Genomic DNA, 10664 nt, shown 5'->3' with positions numbered 1-10664 from the left:
AATAAAATATCAAGTACTGGTGAGGATGCAGAGAAAATGGGATTTTTGTAGTTCATGAGTGCACGTACAGCCCTAGGGATAGAGAATGAAGAAAGGAATTAAGAAACTTCCCACACATCATGTAAACATTATGGACTACACATATATAAAAAAATCAAAATAGGATTGCAAAAAAAATTAAAAATAGAACTACCATAAAAGCTAGTGATCCCACTACTGAGTATATAAACAAAGTAAATGAAATTGGTATGTTAAAAAGGCAGTTGCACTCCCATATTTATTACAAGACTACTTACAGGAGCCAAGATCCACAAACTACCTACATGTTCACTGTGCGTATTCTAAGTAGCCTTATTTTAATAGATTATGAAAAAGTTGCAAGGAGTATTTGCTGCATTAGCTGGTGGTAGCCTCAAGTGTCCAATCCTCACAGAAACTTATTGAAAAAAGTTATTTATGTAAATTGTTAGGGTTATTGAAGGATAAACCTTTCAGATATCCAAGTTGTTACCTAGTTTTGTAACCTATGTAGAAAAAAATTTCTTTTCCAAATAAGAGTATAGTAATAATTCTGACAAGAATAGTAAAATGTCTAAATGTATGTGTAGGAAAATGGATGGACCTTGAGACCATAATGTTCAGTGAGATAAATCAGACACACAAGCTTAAATATCATTTGATTTCTTTTATATAAGAAACCCAAAATAATATCAATAAATTAAAGAGCAAAATACAAGATAATAGCTAGCTGAGGAATAGATCTTTTGTAAAAGGGAAGAGGATGAAGAGATAGAGGAAATGAAAATAAGAATTAAGATGTGTTATATACTAATTCTCTGTGATTAGTATAATCAATGTGTACTCCAGTCATATATTAATTAAAAAGATGAAAAAGGAATTTAAAAAATACATCATTTGCTAAGCTTCACTTTTAGTTTAGTATGTGATGTTAACTTAATTGGTGGGATTTTTAATTTAGTTATTGTGGATATTGTTGGATGCTTTTCAAAATGTATGTTCCCCGTTTTCCAATTTTAACACCCTGACTTATCTATCAGGGTATAACTATTACTAAGAGTGTAACTATTGTTTTTAATTATGTAGATTATGGGGGGGTGATTATTTGTTGAGATAGTCTCTCTCTGTAGTCCAGACTGGTTTTGACCTCTATGTAGCACAGGGTAACATCAAACTTGACATCCTTCTGCCTCAGCCTCCTGTCTGCTGGAATTGCAGGCATGTACCATCATGCTTGGTTTCGTGGCTTTTCTGAGCTTGAGCCCACAGCTATCTCTCTGCATGAAATTTTTGCCTTAAATTGATTTCTTTTATCTGGATCATTGAATGGGTAAGGGATGAGCATGCAGATGAATTTGGGCAATGGAAAAGGACAAATTCCATGAATGTACAAACAATATGGCAATTCACAGGGACACAGGTGTACTGTGCTGGGATTATAGACATGTGCCACCATGCCTGGCTCTATTTCACAATTTTTCTTTGTAATCAGAAAAAATAGACTGGATCACACTAGCTTATAATGGTGACCACTGGAAAATTGTTAACATTGTGACCAATGAGAAGATACATAAGATATTTGTTATACATCTGTCTATCCAGTCTTTGTCCTCATTTTCTGGAATAGCTCCTGAAGTCCTTGGAATCCCGAAATTAAGTATCTCTCTTCCTGCATGCCAACACATGGCTGGTAGCTGGGGCTGGTGCCAGGGACCAGCCCTGTGATCTGAGGGCTGGAACCTTCAGCTCTACTCTCCCTTCATCCTGGGAGGAGAGGGGCTAGATATAGTGGTCACGGTGCCCAACACTGAAGCCACCAGGACTTCTTAACCAAGTCCTAAAACCCAGCCTCTAGTTGCTGAGCCCATGGAAGTGCCTGGTGGACAGTAGCCCCTTCCCCATCCTCAAATGATGTATCTTTTTATCTCATCTGTCTGGTCATTCATACCCTTTAAAACATCTTTGTACTAAACCAGCAGTAGTATGTAAAGTGTTTCCCTGAGATCTGTGAGCTGCTCAAGCAACCCATGGAGGCGGTCATGGGCACCCCAATACATGGCTGGTCTGTGGGAGCAAGGAGTGGCCTCACATGTGCAGGGCTGACCCAATCCCTCGAGGGCGTCAGAGCAGGTCACAGAGTGGGCAGACAGCAGCTGGTGTGTGAGGACACCCCACACAACAGGGGCTGGCAGCAAGGAGCCACAGCAATGACTGTAGTAGGCACCAACAGTGCAGTTGCTTTTCCTACTACACAAAGACGCAGAGAATACAAATGAGATGCAGCGAGGCTCCTGACCAGCCAGTCTCGTTTCATACAGCTTTTCCATAGCTGGATGTGGTGGCGCACACTGGGAGCCCTAGCACTCGGGAAGCCTGAGGCGGGGTTGCAAGTTTGAATGCCACACAGACAGCTTCCTGAGACTCTGAGGTCTCAAAGTTTTAAAAAGGGTCTGTGGCTATGGATGTGCAGAGCACCCCTGGGTTTGATCCCCCAGTACAGGAAGAAAAATAAAAATCAACAGGCCCAAAACGGTGCAGCCATTCATCAGGAGAGCTTCGTTCTTCTCTGCCAAGCCAGTGAACAAGCAGACCGCTGGCAAGGCCACCGGCGGGAAAGCTCTGGAAAACAGCAGGCCACTAAAGGTAAAGACTCTGGGTTCAACCCCCAGTACCCTCAAAGAACAAAACCTAATAAAAACAGAGGACACATTCAAGTCAGGTAGAAATCACCTTCCTTTTAAATGAGTCATTAAATTCAGTTTCCTCTCTCAGCTGTTACTCTGGTAATAATTAGGTCCCCTCCTCTAAGAACATTACATCTGACCAACCTGAGAGCCAGTGTGAATACGAACCCCAATCCAGGGCTCTTGGAACAATAAAAACCAGCCTTTCCTTTCACATAGAAAGGGACAGGAACTGCAGGGTCTAAATCTCCACTTTCCAGGCTAGAAAACTGAGTTCAAGGTGAGTGGAAACCAAGTGAATGAGGAATGAAGTCCAGGACCCTATGTGCAACGGCACGGCGGTCTTGACCACCTGGCCTCTTCTATGAGGAATGGCCCCCCACCAGCGTTTTAAAGGAAGATGTTGGTGCTTCTATTTCACTTCTCATAGAGGTATAAAAGCTACAGAAAGGGATATTATGCATCAGAACAAATCAACTCACTCACAAGAAACATTCCTGGATAATGATTTCAGTTGCTGAGAACATTCAGCATTATTTCAGAGTGGCAAAATTCAGGGTAATCTGAGAGAGAGAAATCAAAAGTGGTGGCTACAGGGCCAGGGATTTAGCTCAGTGATTCCACCACTTTCCTTGCAAGTGCAAGGTTCCAAAAAAGAAAAAGTGGTGGCTACATTGGCTGACAGGTTTATACAGGACACACACACACACACACACACACACACACACACGCACACACACACACAGCCTCCACTTTCCTTTTCAGTGTATCTGTCAAGGGGCCAAGACCCTGATCATCAAAATAAATTATTTTACACATTACAGTATACAGACACAGGGAAAGACACTTTCTCAGAGAGCAACTAAAAGGCATTTTGCAAAAGGTCCACATCGCTCTGGAGTGGGAGGACGGGAGCCCACACGGTGGCATGCATTAGCTGGACACCACCTCTTCTTTGGTGGCACTGGCCTCAGTGGGAGCCTTTCCCTCTGTGCACTCTGCTGGCTTCTCCTCCTCCTCCTCCTCCTCATCCTCTTGGGGATACAGGTCAGGGTATTTCTGCATGCATTCCTGCATGGCCCGAAACTGGTCTACACAGTCCGACCCCTTGATGTCCTCTGTGCTATAGTGGAAGCAGGAAAAGGCCGACTTGAACTGTTCCCCACAGGGGCCGCTGGCCATTCCCCCCAGGCATGGGCAGTTCCAGTTAATGTCTCCATTCGGCAGGATCAGCCCTGGGGAGAGAAGGCAGCAAGGGAGAAGTGAGAGGTGCCCTCCAGGTCTGGTCCAGTCCTCATGGGGCCTGGTGCAGTCTCTTCTCTGCACCCAACCCTGGCTCTGGAGCAGGTTCAAGGGCCTAGCCAATTCTGGCCTTCCTCGCCTACAGGACAGGGCTGCACTCCTCTCCAGAAGCAATGCTAACTGTGCTCTGTGCCATCTCGCAGCGCTAGAGGCTGTGCTGAGACGTGAACCCTGGAAACCATTTATGCCCTAGAAGTCAGCAGTTAAGGCGGTCAGTGGGGCTCTCTGAAAGCCAGACTTGAATGAGCTGCAATACTGACTCTGACCCTCGGCACTTGAGCCCTTCCTGTGCAGCCATGCTACAAGCTCAGCAGTTGGGACAGGTAAAAATAAGGTGGCGAACCCATATGCATGGACTCGGGAAGCTACCTGCCCATGACGTGCTGTGTGATGAAAAACTAGTGGCTATCAGAGCAGTGCAACTGCATTCTACAGGAAGTATGAGAGCTGAGGTGTGGGTCGGTGGTACAGCACTTGCCCAGAATGCACAGGTCCTTAGTTTGACCTTCAGAACCATAAAAAACAAAAAAAGAAAAAAAGAAACCAGAAAACAAAATCCTAACCCTAAGTATTAAACTGTTAAAATCTATACAGGTGAAATTTTAGATGGTTTTTCATTTTCAATATTACATATGCCTCTTACTTTTGAATTTTATCTTGCCCTATCTTTGAACTTTGTTCACATCCACACAGTACTGACAGACACAGAGATGTGATTCATCTAAGTTTCTTATGTGAGCCGCTACGAAGATAGAGAGCACCCTTTAAAAGAGCCTCTACAATGCCCACTGAAACTCCATACAACCTTCCCTCCAGGGATAGGCCCAGGCGTGGCACTCCCAGCCATGTCCAAAGTCCTGACCAAGCCTCATTTCTCCATTCTAGCCCCGAAGCTACACTGCTCAGTGGATCTGCTGCAACTGGTCCTCATATATTGAGGGTGAACAGGACACTGCTCCTTCCAAGGCCGTTCACCACCAACACCAGCAACAGCCACATGGCAGGTTCCTGGGCACTGAGTTACACCCAGTGACCCAGTCATCATCAACCACCTTCCACCGCAGGCACTACTAACTCCTGTCTACGGCTGCGGTCTCTGGTCTTCGGTGTCCAAGCCAGGTCCACAGGACTCCCAGAGCTCAAACCCTAAGGCCCACATCTCTCCCCTTCTCCTGCTGCTTGGGAATCTCAGTGCTGAAAAACCATGGAAACGCCACCCTGGAGGTGCACACCCACCAACCCTGCACAGGTAGTTATCCAAAGGAGACACTCAAAACTGACAGCCCAGGTCTGCAGGGACTCAATACAAACCCATGCAGATGGCAGCTTCAAAAAATTAAGGCCAGATGTACATTTTTTAAAACCACTGAGAGGCAAAGAAAACAAAGCCTAGTTCGGACCTAAGGTAGGCAGAGTAGGAGAACTGACATGTGATTTATTTTCCTTTATAAAAGAGCTCTGATTCAAGGTAACTCCTAGAGCTGTCATTCTCAGAATGTAACACTTTGTATGCCACTGTTCCCAACAGGATGTGAGATAAGGATGATAATATACTGAATATTTAAATCTTTTAAAAAACCTTTACCACAGTAAAAAACACATTGCAATTAATCCCCTTCAAGATACTCTCCCTCACTACCATCATTCTTGCTGCTTCCTAAAGCAGCTCTGAAGTCCTCTTTCCTGTGTGTCTTTAGTTATGGCCTTGATGTCCTGAATCAATTTAAAACATTCACTTTTCATGGTCATTTTGACTTTGAGGATCAGAAGTCACACAGTGCCAGATCTGGAGAATTGGGTGGATGAGGACACACTGCAGTATTTTTACCAGCATGATGTTCCTCGAGGTGGCACGGGGCAGCAGCATTTACCTTAGTTTTGATTTACCTCACAAGACACTCATGAAAGGGGACTTTCAGAACTGGTCCAGAAAGTGGCAAGAACAGGATTAAGTGTTGAAAGTATTTTAAGGAGGATGAACAACAATGTGTCTTTTACTGTAATAAATTTTTATATTTAGACATTCCTGATTCGACCGCATATGCATACTTAGCTTTCCTCTAACCCGAGAAACAAGAAGGGTAACAAGTGTCCCATCTAGGAGTATGGATACTGAAAATTTCAAGCTCTTCAGCCATATCTATCACCAATTAGTACTAGAAGGCTTCTCAGTGGTCACCATGGGTGTTAGGAGTTGTTTTGATGGTGAACTGACTACTGTTTATAATACATGGACTGTATGAACACTGTACACACACACACACACACACCCCTACCTTACAGGGGCAGGGTGAGGGCCTGATGAGTTCACACTAAAGCCTCTAGAGGTGTCCCAGCCCCAAGTGACCAGTGCTACACCCAAGGTGTGAGTGGTGGCTTTGACTGAGTCAGCAGAATCCTGCTGCTGGAAAACTGTCTGTCTCTGTGCCTGGCGCTGGCTGAAGCACCGACCAGGAGAGAGCAAGGACTTCAGGTATCGCAGGGACAAGTAGTGTGGCTGCCTGTTTGCCTGCCTGGTAACACACTTGGCAGATGTGGCAGAACTCAGTCTGGTAACTTGGCTAACACATGGGCCCGTCACCTTGATGAACCTGTAACTGCTGGAATCCACAGACACCCTTGCCTGACACCAAATCACTGGGAACACACAGCTGGTTTAAGTTAGTGCAAACATTCAGGAGAGAAGAGAACTTCAGTAAAGAGCTGATTGCTGGCTCACAGTGCAGGTCCAGCACCTCCCTAAGGGAGAGAAGGATTCGATGTCTGGAGAGCTGCCCAGGGCATGGGAAGACAATTCTCAACACCCAGCCTGCCCTAGGACGTGGCTAGGGGTCCCCAGCAGGTCCTGTATCACTCACCATGCTCCTCATATGGGTCGTTGGGGTCATCGGCCACCAGCTCTGCACTGCTAGGAGTCTCATGGTCTTCTTTGGTCACGAATATTATCCGGTCTTTCCCTAGTGTTGCGAGAGTGGAAGGAGAAATGTATCACTTGAGAGCAGTACAGTCTGCCTTAAGCCCAGAACGGCCACACAAACCATGTCCTATATGCAGCCTCCATGTGAGGTGACCTTCCTTCCAACATTGCTCCCCTGGGTGGCATCACTGGCTCTGGAGGACGGTCCAGCAGCCACCTCTCCTGACAGCCTGAGCTGGAACAAAAACTCCACTGAGGCAGCACACCCTGCTTTCTGAGTGTATCCTCCAGGTAAGGAATGCAACGCTCCAGCCCACCAAAGGTGATTTCATTAGCCCCAATTTGCTGACAATCCTCCATGCAATAGGTCACATCCTCAGCAAGAAAGCAACAGCAGCTAGCCGTGGTTACACATGCCTGTAATCCTAGCACTCAGGAGGCTGAGTGCAGGAGAATCGCTGTGAGTTCAAGGCCAGCCTGGGATTCACAGTGAATTCAAGGCCAGCCTGCACTAGAAAGAAAGCAACAGGACCCCTGCCTCCAAGAAAGAAACAAGGAGGAGGTAGTCTCTTCTCAGGGTTCTCAGAGCACCTGCTGTCCATGCCACCCCACCTGTGGGCTCTCTTCTGTGTGCTGCGACTGCCCTCCTGCCCAGTGATCGTCAGCAGACCAGATGACCTCACAAAGCACAGGGCCAGGGTGCTCAGTACCTGCACTGTGCTATGGGACAGGAAAAGTGCTCTGAAGACAACGGATGCTTTCTATACCCTTACCCACAGGAGTCAGAACACAGTGTCTGAGGAGCAAGGCCTGGGCAGAGGGAAGCATAAGGCAATGTGGGGGCCTGGCCTGTGGGCTACTGCAGCCAGTCTGCCCAGGATAGTGATGTCCAGGCAGCTCCTTGAAGAGACTGGCAGAGACTGGCAGACACAGGCGGCCTGGGGATGACAAGGTGAAAACCCTCCAGGAGAAGGGAGGGTCCTGGCAATGAGGAATGCTACAGCCATCCCCACAGCCTGGGGCTGGGGAGCTTTGTCACAGAAGTGCTGATGTTCTAAACTTATAACCAGTATCCAGAAGCCAGAGCACAGTGTCCTGTCCAGGACCAGATCCCAACCTCTGGCCTGTCTGCCAGAGGGTCCTACAGCCTCCAGGGAAACAAGTGGGAGCCAGGTGTACTTTATACTAGCAGCTTCTAGTGGGAGACTCAGTGAGCACTGGGGTGGGACATTCAATACTGGTTTCACCTGAACCTTACAATGTCCTGTAGGTATTGCCCTACCCATCAAGTGCAGCAGGGAATGAAGGTCCAGAGCGGTTACCAAAGACCAACCGGGGGAAGTGGCAGGCCAGGTCCCACCTAGCCATGTCCCTCACTGTCCTCCCCTGGATGCCCTGCAGCTGTAAGCCCATCAACCATCTTCCTGAAAGCTCTGTGCATCAGCTGACCCACTGCAGGGATGCTCCCGCTGTTCATACCATGGAGGGGAGCACCTCGCCATCCATGCCCCACACACCACAAGGCAGGTCATCCCTCTCCCTGGTACGATAGAGCGGGCATGTCCATCTCTGGTCCCTTTGCCCCCTCCCTATACAGAAGGGAACAGCCTCTTCCGGGACTAAGCCCAGGCTCTGGGCAGGGACTTGCTTTGGCTCATCCAGAGCTTGAGCCTCCAGACTGGTCAGAGAACAACAGCTGACTGGGTACCAGCACCACTTGTGCACTGAGTACCAAAGGAATGTCTGCTGAATGAATGGTGAAGATCATGCTTGAATATTCCAGAAAAGTACAGGGATCAGAGCGGAACACAACCCAGGCACCTTGTGGAGAAGCCTGGTGGGCAGCAGATTTCCTTTCAAGAAGGGGGTGCTGGGGAAGGATCTTTCCTTTGGCACCCCTTGCCAAAGGTTTTAGGGGGCAAAGGATGAACAACATCTCAGAAAGAGCCCCACATGCAAAGCTAGAAGGCAAGAGGTATTTTCAGATGGTTAAGTCTACAAACGGTCAGAAGACAAGACGAGGTTCTAAGAGGCACCTGAAACAAGGGAAATCTCTGACCCTGTGGAACTTCCCAGTTCTCAGGCCAACCCTTCCATCATGCCAGGACGGCGATGAAACCATCATCTTGCTCACTACTCTATGCTGAGTGGCTGACGTTACACATGCGCACCATAAACACTTGCAGACTGACCCAGACAGGGTTGGCTCTACATTAGAAACTGCTGAGTGGTAGCACACATCTGTGATCCCAGCTACTCTGTGGTCCTAGCTACTTGGGAGGCTGAGGCAGGAGGATTGCAAGTTGGAGGGCAGCTTGTGCATCTCAGTAAGACCACCTCAAAATAAGAAAATAAAAAGGGGTTGGGGATGTTGCTCAGCACTTTCTGGGTTCAATCCCTGGTAATGCAGAGGCAGAGAGGGGGTGGGGTGGGGGAATCGAAGGAAGGCCTAAAAGTTAGTTGTTTTCAACTCTCACCCCCAAACTAGGAACCAGGAAAAAAGGCCAAGGCACCAGGCCATGATGTCAGTGCCCCCAACCCCACCTCCCCAGAGAACCTGTGGGTCCTGTGACTCCTCAAGAGAGGTAGTTTTACCATAACAGCCTCAAAACCCCAAAGGCTCAGAATTTCCTACCTGAAAAGGTAAGTTAGACTCAGGAGAAATATAAAATAGGGTGCTTAAAGCCTGGGGGGCCGAGGGATCCCGATTGCAGCACTCATTAGGCATGTGTCCCTTCATGGACACGGCGCTTAAAAAGGTTAGCAGTGTGTCCAGAAGTAGGCTGTGGAGCCGGGCAATGGCTCCATCTTTTAAGCTGTGCTCAGACTGGATGTATGACCTTTGGTAGGTCACCTCCCTCTCTATGCTTCAGATTTCCTAACGAAGGGCCTGGACTACGGACCAAATGATTTCTGCCTGAATTCCAACTCTTAACAGTTGTTCTTTTTTTAAATTTTTGATACAGGGTCTCACTACGTAGTCCAGATGGCCTGGAGCTCGCCGCGATCCTCCTGCTTCAGCCTCCCGGGGTTGCCAGACTGTCCTCGTGACTTTGGGCTCCCAGTGCCCACCCGTTCCCGTTCCCTGCTGGGAAGGTGCTTCCTGTGCCCAAGGGCGGGAGGCCCAACCTCCAGTGCCCGCGAAGGTCGGGTGGCAGGGGCTAGGAGCTTCCTGGCCGTGGGGCTTGGGTCGCCGTCCTCGCCTGCGGCCTCAGGATCCTGACCGCGGCCAGACAGTTCACCTGGCCTCGGATGTCGGACCTCGGCCGCGGGGCCCACGCTGACTGCCCCAGGCCTGACCCGTAAAGGTCGCTGTGAGCCACGTGGGCGCCACCGTCCGGAGCGCGGGCACGTGGTGCGGGGCGGGAGCCCAGCTGGGCGCCCGCGCGGCAAGCTGGGCCCGCGCCTGCCGCGACCTCGGCCGCCCACGCCAGCCCCAATGGATCCTGGCGCCCGGGCCCTACTCACCTTCCTGCCGGCAGTAGGACATGGCGCCAGCGCTACGACCCCCAGGCGCGACTTCGCGCTCCTCACTCCAGCAGGCGGGCTCTCCGCTGCGTGCACCTCCCTCTCAGACCTGCCTGTCGCACCCCTGCCGGAAACTACGATTCCCAGCAGGCTGCGCGCTTCTGAGGCGGCTGCTAACCACAGGAACTACACTTCCCAGGAACCCTGCAGTGCGCAGGCGCACCAATGAGGGCCAGAGCACGTCGCAAATTTGTTGCAAAAGCACCTAACCCGCC

The 10664-nt window shown here is 49.0% G+C and overlaps 1 protein-coding gene across 1 annotated transcript; it reads right to left on the bottom strand.

Moving 5' to 3' along the window:
• Positions 1 to 2733: 2733 nt before the first annotated feature.
• Positions 2734 to 10567, bottom strand: Chchd4 (coiled-coil-helix-coiled-coil-helix domain containing 4). The gene is made up of 3 exons (XM_004870504.4): positions 10390 to 10567; positions 6863 to 6961; positions 2734 to 3937 (listed from the first exon to the last, which is right to left on the bottom strand). The coding sequence occupies exons 1-3, from the start codon at positions 10409 to 10411 to the stop codon at positions 3636 to 3638; spliced, it is 423 nt and encodes a 140-aa protein (XP_004870561.1). The 5' UTR covers positions 10412 to 10567; the 3' UTR covers positions 2734 to 3635.
• Between the last annotated feature and the right edge of the window lie 97 nt (positions 10568 to 10664).

The sequence above is a fragment of the Heterocephalus glaber genome, unplaced genomic scaffold (genome assembly GCF_053883595.1).
Source record: "Heterocephalus glaber isolate CG9 unplaced genomic scaffold, H.glaber_assembly_v1.0 deba00001615, whole genome shotgun sequence".
In the NCBI taxonomy this organism is placed as follows: Eukaryota; Metazoa; Chordata; class Mammalia; order Rodentia; family Bathyergidae; genus Heterocephalus; species Heterocephalus glaber.
The sequence above is the reverse complement of the archived record's forward strand: the minus strand, read 5'-3'. Positions and strand labels throughout refer to the sequence as shown.

What these genes read in the sequence shown, in the direction of transcription:
- Chchd4 (XM_004870504.4), bottom strand. Translation starts at nt 10,411, where the DNA reads ATGTCCTACTGCCGGCAGGAAG. An exon ending in GTCCTACTGCCGGCAGGAAG is followed by an intron (nt 6,962 to 10,389) that starts GTGAGTAGGGCC and finishes TCGCAACACTAG; the next exon opens with GGAAAGACCGGATAATATTC. An exon ending in CGACCCATATGAGGAGCATG is followed by an intron (nt 3,938 to 6,862) that starts GTGAGTGATACA and finishes TTCTCTCCCCAG; the next exon opens with GGCTGATCCTGCCGAATGGA.